We start from the raw sequence: 15,658 nt of genomic DNA on the forward strand, positions 1-15,658 counted from the left end.
AGCAGCATTTCAGAATAAGTAGTTTTTGATATTTGTTGAAAATCTTAGGGTTCCCAGTATTTATTTATTTGTTTCTCCAAATGAAATGTAAACATTTCTTGCAGAAAAACAGATATTTCAAAACTCACCATGTTTCCACAGGGGGAGGAGGAAAAGAGCTTTGACTGGTTCTGCATTTCGTGGAACTTTGGAATTCTAACACTAATTTTATAGAGCAGGGTTTTCTATGGGAGCCATGAAAGGGTAGGAGTGAAAAGGGTCTTTCGTCTTTGGTACTGTGTGGAACTGAGGAGAATCTGGCATAAGCATGTTATCTGTACACTGAATTATCTGCAAGGGTCAGATATTATTGTATAGAATAGAATCATAGAATCAGTGAAGTTGGAAAAGACCACTAAAATCATCTAGTCCAACTATCAACCCATCCTCAGTATGCCCACTAACCCATGTCACACAGTGTCACATCTCCACGTTTCTTGAACACCTCCAGGGATGGTGACTCCACCATTTCCCTGGGCAACCTGTTCCAATGCTTGAACAGACTTTCAGAGAAGAAATTTTCCCAATACCCAAGCTGAATTTCCTTCAACTTAGGGCTATTACCTCTCATACTGTCTTTGGTTACCAGGGAGAGGAGAACAACCCCCCAGCTCACCACAGTCTCCTTTCAGGCAGTTGTAGAGAGTGATAAGGTCTCCAAGCCTCCTCTTCAGACTAAAAATTCTCAGTTCCCTCAGCCACTCCTCGTAAGACTTGTGCTCCAGACCCTTCACAGCTTTATTGCCCTTCTTTGGACATGCCCCAGTACCTCAGTGTCTTTCTTGTAATGAGGGACTCAAAACTGAACACAGTACTCAAGGGTGCAGCCTCACCCAAGGTGAGTACAGAGGTATGATCACTTCCCTGCTCCTGCTGGCAACATTATTTTTGATAGAAGCCAGGATGCCATTGGCCTTCTTGGCCACCTGGGAACGCTGCTGGCTCATGTTCAGCTGGCTGTCAGCTAACACCCCCAGATCATTTTACTGCACGCAGCTTTCCAGCCACTCTACCAGAAGTCTCTATTGTTGCATGGCGTTGTTGTGACTAAAGTACAAGACCTGGCACTTGGTCTTCTTGATCTTCATGTAAGAAACATTAATGAGCTGGTCTGTAAAGTAATTTTTTTTCCCTTTCATATCTCTGTTAAATACTGAAACTGTTTGCTCTGGAAGGGAATTTATGACAGCAAAAGCTACTCTTCACTTTTTCAAACTGTATAAATGAAAATGAAAACAATGTACAAAAATAATAAAAAAAAATCAGCGGTATTTACATTCTATCTTAAGCTTGCTGGAAAACTATGCAGTATTACCTGATGGCAGAATGGTGCAGAAGTGTATAACAACATGAAGACTAAAATTCTTTGTCAGTGAGTTAATAAATAAATAACTAATTCCTTGAGAACAGGCAACAAAACAATTTATTCTTGCCACCTAGAAGTGGTTAAATTATGAAAAACTGTCCACTAAAGATTCCACTGATCCATGAATCTAATCTGTGAACTGTGCAGCACTCAATGTGGTGTAGCACTATGTATCTCATTTTGTATATTAAAAGCAGTGAGATGTGACCAATGTCAGTTTTAGTTTATGCATTGTATAGGTAATGTCTGCAGGCAGGATAATGAACTACAGGATGAGTATAGTGTAACAAAGTATCTAATTCATATTGGGGAGGTTACTTTAATTAACTAGTAAAAACATCATGCATCTGAAGCATACATTTTTAATAGGTGGTTTAAAATATTTTATTAGGTCCAGTAGAAGTAGATACAAATGCCGTGCTACCTTTTGTCAAATTAAACAAGTAAATTTATAAAAGAATGGGGAAATATACTGTGACAATAAGGAATCACTTTAAGTAGGTACGATTCTATGATTCTATAAACATATTCATAGCGTACAATGTTAAAAATCTGTACATTAAGTGATTTAATGACAGTGCATAGGGTAAACACAAGAAATAGCAGTGGAGTGGGGAACTAAATTGATGTCTTGTTTTAAAGTTGGTGAAGGAGAAGATCAAACAGACTTGTATTTAGAGGAAAACATTCCTTTTTAAAATGAAATCACTAAAATATATAATATCTAGATAAATAAGTCTGTATTGCTTTTTCCTGGTCATGTTTTTCCTGAAGAAAATCTTACAGGAAAAGAGTTATAGGAGAACTGTTGTAATGGCAAAAGGAGGCAGGGTAGGAGAAGCGCATCTTTATCCTTGTCTTCTGAACTGAAACGGTGAAACAAATTTTTGTTTAACAGTAAACACCTTCAAAGCACTTGTGCTAACATTTTTTGCTAGTACCACTCAGGGCTGAGTCTTGAGCAGTTTTAAATGTTGCCTGCAAATAAATCATTCGGCTTTATAAACAGATACATTTATTTACAGAATAGTAGTTTTTGTACACAACCACATATAAAGTAAGGAGTGTTCAAATGAATCTTCTACCTCTTGCAACTTACTTGAAGGCTTCCACAAGTTTTTCATGGTTCAGGTTGGATGCTGGGAAAAAGTTCTTTACAAAGAGGGGCCCTGGAGAAGGCTCCCCAGGGCAGTAGGCATGGCCCACTAGCCTGCTGGAGTTTAAGACGTATTTTGACAGTGCTCTCAGAATAGAGTTTGAATTTTGAGTGGTCCTTTGTGGAGCCAGATGTTGGACTCCTTGTGGATCCCTTCAATGTGGGATAGTCTACGATTCTTTTAATAACAATCAAGTAACAAATGAATAAACAATTAGTGCTGGTCTTTAATAATGATGGCTATGGGTCATGACAGATGATAAAAGAAGTGTCATCCTTTATCTGCATCACACTATGAGCTCTGTCTTAGGTACCCAGACACTAATGTGAAACATATTGAGCTGAGAATAGAACAGTGTTTTGATGGAAAGTTGGAAAAGTGTATTTTGGGGGAAAGAGGATGAGGCTGTATTAACAACATTTACTTCATATTGGCTTTTAGCTCATCTATGACATACTTCATGTTCGCATCTCAAAAAGGTCACAAATGAGAATGAACAGTACCATTATTTATGAAGGAAAGAGATCATTTATAAAGGTGAACTGCATTAACTTTTAACACGTCATGGTACTTTTTTAAAGCAAGTAATAATTTTCTTTGTCTTGCTCACTTGAAAAATGATTACTGAAATCATTATTTCCTGTTTGTATTCATAAAAGAAAAGAGAATTTTGTGGTGAAGTTTTTGTTTAGATTCATATGGTCCAAAAGTATTGCTTACCATCGACAGAAATAAGGCTATTCTCAGAGAATACCATCAGTTGCCTGCTTTAAACAAGCTACCGGACATGAAGTAGGTTAGCTACTGCTTTTTTAATACACAATTACTAGGACTTGAAAAAAATATATACATGTAGATGTATTCATAGAAGTTGCACATAACAATTACTTTAATTCTAAAAAGCGTAACAAAAACTATAAGGTACAGTAGAGCACTTAAGTTTATTGGAAAGCTATTACAATGAACATAAATCTGTAGGGTTATTAAATGGTTCAGAAACATTTCAAAAACATATTCCATAGAAAATTCCTGAAGTTTCAAACCACTATAGATATTATACTGAATCGATTTGCTGACTGATCTGGTAATAATTTGGTAATCAGTAATATTGTCCTTCACTGCTTTGTATGAATTGTATGATACCATGTTTCTACAGGCCTCCCACTCTCCACTGTATGCTACTGCAGTTAGACTCTTGTGATGTGCTTTCTCAATTTTTATTTTTGCTCTGGGAGTTAAACAAACCAATAAATGTGTGCAACAAATACTTAACCAGCTCAGTAATATCCATACATTGTTGTACCTGCTGGATTTCTTTATGCATAAATCACCTAATTGCCTGGAAAAATCATCATACATCTAGAAGAAGGAGTTTACAAAAGTCTTTTATGAGCTCTGGATTTCATCCAATACAAGTGTACTTTTCTAGCACGTCTTACATAATTTCCCAGAGATAAATGATCGAATGAATTAAGTTGAATATGAGAATGGGAAATTTTACGTGCAGCATGTTATTCTGTCATATTTCAAAGATAATGCATAAAGAATTGCAGGCTTGCCTCTGTATTTTAGTACAGATTGCTGCTAGTGAAATTTATGCCCTACTTTCAAACTAACAAATTTCCTTCTTTTCTTCTTTTACAGAATAATGATATAATCTATTACAATGCAAAAGATGACCAGAACGATGTAAGTAATATGGTGGGTTTTTTTCTTTAATTGCCTGTAATCTCAGAGAATTAAGGGAATGAAAAGATTAATTAAATACTAAATAAACATTTAAATATTTTGCAGAAGTAAGAAAGCAAGAAACTTAGACATTTCTTTACAGGTTCCCTTGAGAGCCAGATAATAGTTTTTGTTTTAATTCTCAAGATCTGGTTTGTTCATATGCTGTCCTGAGTTGCTGATCAGAGAACACGTTGGAAGAGAGGAAAGGTGAAAGAATCACTTTTTGAAATGTAATATACATGTAATTATAGGATTTGAGAATCAAAATGAGAAACGTAAATAATTTACTCAGAAGGAGTACTATTTTTTTCTGTATTCTCTCTAAGAATTCTTCCCATGAGACAGAATCTGACATAGAATGTTACTGAGTAACTATTTTCATGGATTTTGTGATCACTCATATGGGTGTAATAGAGTTGGGAGAAATTGAAAATCCAGTCTCAAATTTTAGAGAAAAAGTACGGTATTTCAATACCTAGTTCTACCAAAGCTCTTACATTAAGTGATTTGAAGTTTCTTATCTGGCTTTAAATATTAAAAATCTTCATGTCTTGGGAGAAGGCAAGTTATCTTCTCCTTCACTTGGGATAATACAACCTCTTGTCTTCATTATATTATATTCATTAATTTATAAAGCCATGGAAAAGATTTTGTAAATGTATTAACCAGAAGTGCCAGCATGCATCATTTGCACTTTTTAATCAAGTATTCTTTAGAGATTGATGGCATCACTATTGTAATTGATGTGTCTGCTGTAAGGCAATTAAAGAAGCTGCATATATCATGTCAAGCAAAACTATTTGATACCCTTACATGGAATTATGAGTACTGGATTTCAGATACCACAAACAAATAAATTGTCTCAAGTTCTGAAATGCGTATGCCTTAAAACTAACCTTAATTTGAAAGATAGGTCTCTTCTGATTGGATTCACTAGTATTTCAGGTACAGATTACTTATTACTTAGCTTTTGAATGTAAATGTATCACATAGCACAGCAATGGTAAATTATGGTATGAAATAAAAAAGCCTGCTGCATCTGTTATGATGAAAATGGTGTTGGGAAAGGTCTTGAGGTGAATTCAAATTGGTTAGGCAAAGCAGGCAAGGAAATTTTGCTCTAGAGTTTCTTTGACTTTCTTTCAGCTAATTTTTTCCTTCTGGGGAAGAACAATTTTATTCCACCAAAACTTCAATTTTTATTCTTGTGTAAGGTTTTTTTTTTCTGTCTTTTCAAATTCTTGTAATTGAGTTTGTAGTAATCATCATTGTTGAGATAAAAATAGCTCCTTGTTAGTCAGGGCCAACCTATCAATAAACAACACTGTAGTATTTACACCTTTTTGGCTATCTGATCAGATCTCTTTTGGCTGAATTGCAGACAGTTTCCCCATGAGTTCTAATTGCATATCTTAGCCACTGATACTTTGTTGGTTCAGCCTTTCTGCTAAGGTCTGTATTTGTTCATCCTAGTAAAACACACCATAATTTATTTTTCTTGTTGTTTAGTAAAGGTGAACATTTCATGATGCTAAAAATTATCCTCCTTAAGCTCTAATATAAGTGGTTATTCTTAATAAGTTCTGATGACAAGAAAATAAAATGTCCCACGAATGCAGCTGAAAATTGACAGATTGTTGGACATTTATGGGCAAGGAAGATGTTCATACAGACTAATTTCATCTTAGGAAGACAACTTTGTAATCAACAATGGAAACCTTGGCAATGAATGTATATGAAACAGATGAGACAACTTAGATGGCAGCTTTTTCATAGGCAGAGATTTTAAATGAGACCTGCTTCTGCTATCCATTTTTTGTCTCTAATAAATTCATACTTTCCGTTCTTCCATGCCATGGACCTTTATTTAGTCATACTGCCTGATTTTATAAGTTGCTTGTTCTATAAGTAAAAGCAGGAATAATTAGTACTAGTAATTTATTCATTAAAATTAGGTATCTAACATTAACCTAATCACTGTGTATAGCTGCTTGGTTTATTCTGAGGTATGTATCTGACACAGGTCAGCGGAATGACTTCCAGATATGTGTTTCTCTCTTTTGATCTTTTAAATCATAACTTTTAGATATTGAAAACTTAGAAGAAATTCATCTCACAGGTCCTGCTTTCTTGTCTTAGCTCCACTAATCTTTAAAAAACATAGCTTTACAAGAAGAACAGTCCTCTAGCTTAAGGTAGTTTATTATTTTCTAGGGTATATTAACAATCTTCACTATATTTTATTTTCCTTCTTCCTGTTTATGTACCAGATTCAGAAAATCCTTCTCTTTCACTTTCTATCTGTAATCTAGATGAGTCTTTTTGAATCTAATGACTGTGTTTACTTGGACTTTAAGGAAAAATAAGTATATTCTTTGGCCTTAGTCTCCCAGATAAAAAGATCCATTTGTAACCTCTTAGTCCATCAGTCAGTAATATAACTTTCATACTCTTAATCCTACAGCAGTAATTAGATTCTACTTGCTCATTTCCCCCACAGTGCTGTAATATGTGAGCACTTCATGATAATTAATGGGTTTTATCTTCACAACAAGGTAGGAGGTATTATATTCTCATTTTTCATATCACATAGGAAGATAATGGCAAAACTTGTAATTTAATACAGGCTTCTCAGGTTTTCATTCACTGTCCTATTCCCTAGAACCCTTTCTGTTTGATATATTGTGGTCTTTGTCATGTACTTCCATTTGCAGGTGTCCACTACATGTGTAGGATCACTCTGTACAAATGATACAGAGTGTTTATTGGATAACTGAATGGTACCACATTAGTATGCCCTTTCCCGAAGGTTTTGATATTGCTTTGCCTGTTTTTCTCATTTTCTCTTCTTGTCGTTTGTTCTCCGCCCTATTTACAGTTATCTTTGCTTCACTGTTCACTCCTTTTCTCCTTTTGGTAATGATCTTCATTTCATTTTGAGTGATTTTGTGTCTTCTTTACAGAACCTTGCCAAATCAATTTTTTCTGTTTTCATTTGTTCAGGTAATCCACCTATTTACTATGTATTGAATTGCTCTGTTGCTTAATTTCATTCTTCCTTGATTCCTTTCCTGTCACGTCTCTGATATTCTCTTTGCATCTTGTTCCTTTTCTACCTTAGGAAGTTTAGGTGGAATAACAGCCTAAGGAAAAGCAGACTGTATTTTTGTAGTGATTTAATTGAAATGACTAAGCATTACAAATAAACAAATGTTTCTTTAACATTAAAGCAGGCATGCTTCACTGGAAGTTTACAGCATAAAGGCCTTACTTGTTAGACTTCAATTGGGAGCTGGCAGTTTTGTCTTCTGGCAAGAGTTGTGTCCCCACTTAACACCACTGATTTATTAGTGATTTATTTTATACAATCTCACGTTAGTATTGCAGTCATGATGAACTCCATCTGAAGTTACAGTTCATGTATTAATAAGTGGTAGAAGCAGTTTTTGATTTTATGTTATGTAATTAACATGAAAGCTCTAGAATTACAATTCCCTTTGGAGAGTAAGTATCTGCACAAAATGTGAATTGACGCTGTGATTAGGGCCAATGTGTGGATTTTGGATCAATCTTGAGCATACCTATGGCTGTTTAAAATATGAAAATCTTTTATTATCACTTTATGAAACATACAGGGATAAATTTTGTAAGAACAGTATACTGAGCTTGTCACGTGGTTTAGACTGCATTTATAAATTAGTGACACTTTGTTTTTTTGGAATAATATCACAGAATCATAGAATATTCTGGGGTGGAAGGGACTCATAAGGATCATCGAGTCCAACTCCTGGCTCCACAGGGGACTACCCAAAAATCAGACCATACATCTAAGGGCATTGTGCCGACGCTTCTTGAACTCCAGCAAGCTCAATGCCATGACCACTGCCCTGGGGACACCATCCCAGTGTCCAACCACCCTCTGGTGAAGAACCTTTTCCTGTTACCCAACCTGAAACACCCTGACACAGTCCCATGTCGTTCCCTTAGGTTCTGTTGCTGTCACCAGAAAGCGGAGATCAGCGCCTGTCCTTCCGCTCCCCCTTGTTAGGAAACCGTAGGCTATCTGAAATACTAGCTCCCCTTAAGATTAAAACTGCAGCATAAATGCTGGTCTTTGTAAATTGATAGTAATGGTAATTATGAAAATTTTCTTTTTCTTTCTAGGTATTTTTTTAGAATAATCCTTGTTAAACATGGTCAAGCTGTAACACGTTTTTTTATATGTGATGTATGTCCCCATTTTAAAAAAGACCAATCACCCCACTAGCTCCAGAAAATGCGTTTCTTAAGAAAATAGAGTAGCTTTTACCCCAAACTTTTTTTCCAAGTTGTATTTATGGTCAATGTAAATATTGGGCAGCAGTAAGCAAATAACAGAGTGGTTATCTTACAGATAATTTTTCTAATTTTCCTCTTAACTAGAAGAGACACCAATCATTTAGAGGCATAGGAGGCCATAGGAAAAGGTATCTCTGAGCTCCTTATTGAAATTATAATGCTCTGTTGCCACAGGGAGCAAGTGTTCTTGCTTTTTTTTTTTTTTTTTTAAGTATTCTGGTTAAAAAACTGTGTGTCAGGTTTATATTCTTTTATTCCAATTTGCACAAGTCTACTTTTCTCCCAAATTAATATATTTTCAAGACTGCAAAGAAAAATGCATGATAATGAAACATATGACTGCCCCAAGGCTACCTCCTACCTGTGAAACTGTTATGAAATAATAATGGCAAGAGTGATAACTGTAGTTGTCAATGTCCTAAAGAGATGAGGAAGTTCTTAATGCAGAGAATCCTACCTCAAAGGCAAATTTGCACAAAAGAGCAGATCTTGAATTCTCCTTATGGAGGCTAAATTTATGTCACATCAGTGATCAAAATTCAGCCCTACGGTAAGTGATTCGTCAGTTTAATGGAAAATTGCTTCCTTCAGGATATTTCCTACTAGTATCAGATGTGTGAGTTATAACAATTGCAGTGAATACAGAGTAATCATTTATTGGTAAATAAAAACAGCTTCAATATCTGACCATATTATAGAGTTTTTATAGAATTAGAAATAGTTATTTCTAGAGAGTTATTCATTGGCCAATTCTAGGTAACAGTGCTGTGAGAATGTTTTGACATGTCACTTGGAATGGGCTGACTCTGGGGTTTAACTTCAGAAACACCCATTTGGCAGTGAAGGGCTGTCTGTACTTCTGCCTCTTCAGTTATCTTTTGTCTTGGGACTTCTAGACTTTCACAGTTTTAAAGCTGGTTTGTGAAAAGGTCTTACAGCTAATCTTGCAGCTCTCCTTTGTGGTGTGTATTGCAAGCGATTTTACATTAATCCCACAAATTCCAGTTGTCCAAACTTTAAAACTCTTGAACTTGGCTTCAGCTGACCTTTTAAAAATGTATTTTCCTTTACAGACAATTCCTGAAAATTCTTGCAATATTTTAAAGTTGACATGTTTCTTCTTCCTTTTTTTTTTCTTTTTTTCCTTTTTTTCTTTCCATTTACTTTTGGGATGTGCTTCTCTTCTTGGATAGAACACCCTTCTAAAATTCCTCTCAGCCTCTGTTCATTACATTTTTAAGTTTTCACCATACTAACATTATTTTAAACCATACATACTTGAACAGTGTATACTTGAGCAGTTAGCTCAAATTATTTTATTGTATGTAGTCTACAGGGAAACTTTATTGTCCATATGTAACTCGGAGGTGAATGTGTGGCTTTGTGTTTTATTTAATGCTTATTATCTGCCTAAATACAGCTGTCATTTAATTAGTAAAAAGCTCTGTTCTTATTTATGTAAGCATGAATTAGTGAGTGATGTTTGTATAGTGTTTTCAGCTTCATTAGTGTTAACTTGCAGAATCACAGAAAAAATTAGATGAGGAGGACTTCTGGAGGTCATGTAGTCCAATCTCTTTCCCAGAGCAGGGCTTTACTGTTGTTAATGTTGTTACTGACAAAGAAGACGGACAAATTAAGAAGAAAGATAAACCTATTAGTATGCTGCAAGATTTACAAAATCTGGACTCTAACCTGTATGAATGAAGATAAGAATGTGCTATGAAACAGGATCAGTCAATGACTTAGCAAAGCATGGCAAAGACAACTGCGTCAGATGAAAAAAATCCAATTAATTAAATGTTCACATTCAGTGGGTATTATGACTAATTCCTGATGAAGCATTAAGATGATTTAACAGTTCTTATTCTAGAGGGATGTTATCTTTAATCAGATGTGGAGATGGTAAAAGATCAGCAGTGTAATTTATTTCAATAAAAGTAGAGTACCCTGTAATTTGGGTGTTGTATGAAAAATTTAAATTATTCAGAGTGCAATTTGGTCTTGGAATTGTAGATAATGACTAACTATTCTGCAGGACTTTGAGACGCAATCTATATACGTTTGTTTCCTTTATTAATTTTACTTTTATTATTACTTTTTGTACTCCAGTGGGATCTAAATAGAGTGATTTGGAGGAGGCTATGAATTTTTAAAGATTTTTTTTTTTTTTATAATTGGCTGGATCTTTTCTGATCTGCTCAGAATATTTAAATCTGTTAAATTAAGATGTGCATTAATTCTAACATGACCACATATTCCTCATGGTGCCTAATGACATCATCTTATCCAGTCAAGGCACTGTAAAAGTCAGTGCTGAAGTAGACACTTAAGTCAAATGCCTTAGGGGCTGGCAAGAAAATCGCTCATAGTGACCATCCTTGTCCTAAACCCCTCATTTTTCCCAAGCTGTCACCCTGTATAGATGAGAACCAGATGAACTCGAGAGGTTCATATGGGAGCATACATTGTGACCTCTGAACTCAAGACCAAGGTGTGCTACACAAGAGGGATGTGGAGATGTGCTTCTTTAACACTGACATCAAAAGTAAGGCTAAAGAAACTTCTAAGTAGGTGGTGACTAATGATATGGCAAGGAAGGGATTCTTGGTGCCTTCTTTGCATCACTCTGCTGTGTCCCTGAGCCTGGTAGCAGAGTTGTGAGTAAGAAGATACTCCCATAATAGAAGAACATAACTTTAGGAAGCACTTACAGAAGTCAGATGTGTACAAGTCCATAAGAAGAGATGGGACTGATGAAACGATGCTGATGTTATTGTAAGGCAGCTCTCCATCATCCTTAAAACCTGGTGGGAATTGGAAGAGGTTACTGGTGACTGCAGGAAAAAAAGGTTGCACATTTCATGCATTTAAATATTTAAAACATGTATTTTATTTTGCCTACCTTAGTAGTTAAGGAAAATATTGGAGACGGAATATGTGAATTTTTACTCATTGATGTCACTACAGTAGTCTCTATTTAGCTTTGAGGTGAAGGTCAGCTGTAATCTGTAATAACGAGAAAAGAACAAAACTTTCAATTATATTTTGATTATTAAATACGAAATCAACATTTCAACACATACTAACTCCGGCTCACTAAGATATTGTGTCAGTTTTAGAAAAGAAAAGCTGATTGCATAGGTCTTTTCAAGATAAGCTCTGTTAATTGCTAAAATACTTATGTGGCTTGAGATTTTCAGTCCTTCATCCTAATATCTGATCTAACTTCCCGAGCCTTAACTTGTTAGGACACTTACAGAATAGTGTCTGCCATCACAGGCATGTATATGGTGGATTGCTTGCTTTGGGCCCATGGCTGTGAGTAGGTGATCTCCCCAAACTCAGTATCAGAAGCAGACCAACTCAGTCAACTTGTACTTTCCCTTTTCAACTGAGCATCTAGTAGATGATAGAGTGCTCTTGGCTGGATGGAATGACAAGTTCTGTCTGCTTATGCCCAGTAGGAATTTGAATTCTTATCTTCAGATTTTTGTTCCTGATGTTTGTAGTGAACCAGCGCTTTTCAACTAAAAGAAAATATAAAAGTATAGATAAAAAGTCCACTCATCTTATTGCTATGATGATGATAAAAAGTAACTCAATGTTGTGAAAAGGAATTAGAATATCTTTAGTTGCAGTGAAATGGGAGTTAAACTTTGTCTGAGTTTCTATGAGCTGTTTTGTTTCATTCTCATTTAATGGTAGTTTGCTTTTCTGTGCACATCTTTCAGTGGTACTTCTTGGCATAAAGCTTCCGGTTACTATATGAATATAACTTAGTTTAAGTTCACAAAGCCCTTGAGAGAGCAGTTGCATTATTTCAAGTATGTTTTAGTTTATAAGATTATAGTATAAATGTCCATCTAAATTGAAACTAACCTCCAGTTTACTTTAGATCATGCTGTAACTGGTTTAGGCAAGATCACAAAAAACATCTACAGAAGAATCCACTTTACCCAAATCTTACCAGTGACATCTGACATCAATTTCCCTTTATTCTAATAGGGCAGACACATGAAAAAAAAATTATTTATTTAAAAAAAATAGCCTTAAACTGGCACAAATGTGACCTGAGGAAGAAATGGATTTTATCTTCCTCACAAGGGACAGAGAAATGAGTCTGGAGATTCATTGCAGGGAAATCATTAAGATACTTTGCTGACTGTCAATGGTAGGTAACAATGTAATTCAGTAAGTGAAGACCAGGTTTAAATAGATAGAAAATTAATCTTCAGCCACCATCTCATGTGGGATTTTTCTGTGCCAATATTGATTGTGTTTCAGTTCCTGACTTGAGAGAGAAATTGGTTGGAGTTGAATTTTAATTACATTCATACGCTAGATTACTTTCCTTGAAAATAGGTGTTTTGCTGCTTTCCTGAAAGTGAAGTTTAGGTGGTCATTAACAATTTAACAACCACTGCAGCAATCCAGTCAAACTTTTCGTAGAAATACCAAGCTTAATGGGGAAAGGTCACATAGCTATGTTTTTTCAGAGTTGTACAGCACAACCTGCTCACAGGAAGTCAACAGTGGGGATGTAAAAGCCTCTAGATTGCTTTAGGTAATTCTGGCAGATCCACCATCCTGCATTATGGTTGTAGAAGTAGTTACAAAATACAGTTAGCTTAGAGCAGGTGAATGATTTAAATTGAAACAAAACAAAAACAAAAACAGAGCGGAACAGTTTTTAGTTCTTGTTTTGGTGTCATGGAACATAGGTAGGAAAAATAATAGTCTTTCTAATAGGCACTGTTTTAAGGGGAATTGGTGTGTGTATCCTTGGATGTGGTGTCCTGGGGTGCATTAAGAAGAGCATGGCCAGCAGATCAAGGGGAGCAGATCTTCCCCTTCTGCTCTGCGCTGCTGAGGCCACATTTAGAATACCGTGTCCAGCTCTGTGATCCCCAGTTCAAAGACAGGGATCTCCTAGAAAGGGTCCGGTGGAGGGCCACAAAGATGATAAAGGGCCTGGAGCATCTCCTGTATGAGGAAACGCTGAGAGACGTGGGACTGTTCAGCCTGGGGAAAAGAAGTCTGAAGGGGATCTGATAAATTTATACATATCTAAATGGAGGTGGGAGGCAAATGGATAAGTCCAGGCCCTTCTTGGTGGTGCGTAGCAATAGGACAAGGAACAATGATCCAAAACTTTAATATAAGAAGTTCCATACAAACATGTGGAATAACTTCTTTATGGGAGGGGTGTTGGAGCACTGGAATAGGTTGCCCAGAGAGGTTGTGGAGTCTACTTGTATGGAGATATTCAAGACATGTCTGGACGCCTACCTGTGTGACCTATTGTAGGGAACCTGCTTTAGCAGGCGTTTGGACTTGATGATCTCTTGAGGTCCCATCCAACTCCTTCAATTCTGTGATTCTGTGTACCATTATGACTGTGGGAAGTAGACTTTGTATTTGAATATTTAAGATGTTCAGGTGGATTACTTAAAACCTTTCTATTTCACTGAAGTTCAGTCAAATGTTGGTAGTAGACTTGAAGTTTCTTCCATAGAACATGAGTTATGGGAGAAACTGAACGCTCAGTTTTATTCTGTTAGTAAGAATGGCACTGAGCACTGATAAAAGTTAATGTTCAAAGGCTTTAGGAATTCTAATTAAGAAAATGTATACTTCAGTGTCAAAATCTCTATGCAGAGCCCTATAGTATAGATCTGATGGTTTACCCACTTTCTATCTCACTGTTCTCCTGCCCTCTCAAGTGTTTACTATGGAAAATTTGATGGAAAAAAAAAATCTTATGACATCCACTCATTGTGATATTTTGTTGTAATAATATGGCTTCGTGATCTCCATTTTTTTCCTGAAATGTTCTCTGAAAGCAACAGGAGATTGTAGTTGTTGGTACTCATTTCAGAAATAGTGTTTTCATTTTTTTAATCAAAAGATTTGCAGGCAGGAAGGGAATTCTTTTCATATGTAGGATCAATTTTTGAGACTGCATTTACAGAATTAGACATACTCATTGCCTTGAGCAGCATGAAGCAAAAAAGATAACTTATGAAAAGAACTCCAGAATTTGCTTCATGTTGCATAGCATTCCAGTTTTGGGAAACAGATAGATAGATAAATAGATCGATAGATATTGTAGGAATAAAAAAGAAAAGTCAAATTTTACTCAAATGTTTTGTCTGAAGTCATCATAATGCAATGACATTTCAAATTAGAGAACACATAAACTGTAACTGATACAACTCCGACGTAAGCTGTAGTGATGTTAACTCTGGTAGTTAAGCAAGCGGCATAATGGATCAGGACATTTTAGATTGCATTGTACAAGTATTTCCCATTTTTCTAATTCATATTCCAAAGCTTAAACATGACTTTCTAAGAAGAACTGAAATGAAGAATTATGATATTCAGAAGTCCTCTGGCAACCTCCAATTCTCCAAACAGCAAATAGGTGTGTCTAGTGGAACTGTTAATGAAAATAATGCACAGGAGTGAAAACAGTAACCGTCATCTGACCTTAGATTTTCCAAGGAGAGTAATGCTAACTAATTAGCGCATTGTATCAATTTAGATTATTTAATGTTATTATATGCTTAAACTTTACCTGGTAATAGGTTTGCATGAATTAAAAATATCATCCTTCACCTTGAGTATTAAGAACTGTGTCTTTCCTTAGGTTAAGGGATAAACAACAAGCATAACCACTTAGCATAAGATATGGTAGCTATACAACATAAAAAAGTAGTCAGAATTAGTGCGCAATTTCATTTTTTTCCAGAAGTGTAATAGACTTGCATTGTGAGATGCATCTCCCCTAATTCTGGACAGCTACATTGCAGGCATCTACATCTAGCCTAGCTGGCCTACAGCTATTAGAGTTGATGGAAAAGAGACACTTGTTTCATGATTCATGTCATGGGAAAACAGGCATCTAATTAAGATGAGATGAGATGAATTGTACTCTAAAAATGCCTATTTCTCTTCATTGACTGTGAAAGCAGCCTGGGGCAATGAGCTCATATGTAAACTGCTATGTTATCGAAAACAGCGG

General features: G+C 35.8%; 1 protein-coding gene across 8 annotated transcripts in view; it reads left to right on the forward strand.

Moving 5' to 3' along the window:
• The window catches only part of CACNA2D1 (calcium voltage-gated channel auxiliary subunit alpha2delta 1), a 361,729-nt gene that overhangs the window by 204,186 nt on the left and 141,885 nt on the right, over positions 1–15,658 (forward strand). For all 8 annotated transcript variants that reach the window (XR_002434297.1, XR_002434298.1, XR_002434299.1 and 5 more), the window contains one exon: positions 4,207–4,251. Coding sequence is in view for 4 of the 8 variants with exons in the window: in XM_021384460.1 (XP_021240135.1) it covers positions 4,207–4,251 (45 nt within the window). In the remaining 4 variants the exon portion in view is untranslated. The remainder of the gene's footprint in view (positions 1–4,206; positions 4,252–15,658) is intronic.

The sequence above is a fragment of the Numida meleagris genome, chromosome 1 (genome assembly GCF_002078875.1).
Source record: "Numida meleagris isolate 19003 breed g44 Domestic line chromosome 1, NumMel1.0, whole genome shotgun sequence".
In the NCBI taxonomy this organism is placed as follows: Eukaryota; Metazoa; Chordata; class Aves; order Galliformes; family Numididae; genus Numida; species Numida meleagris.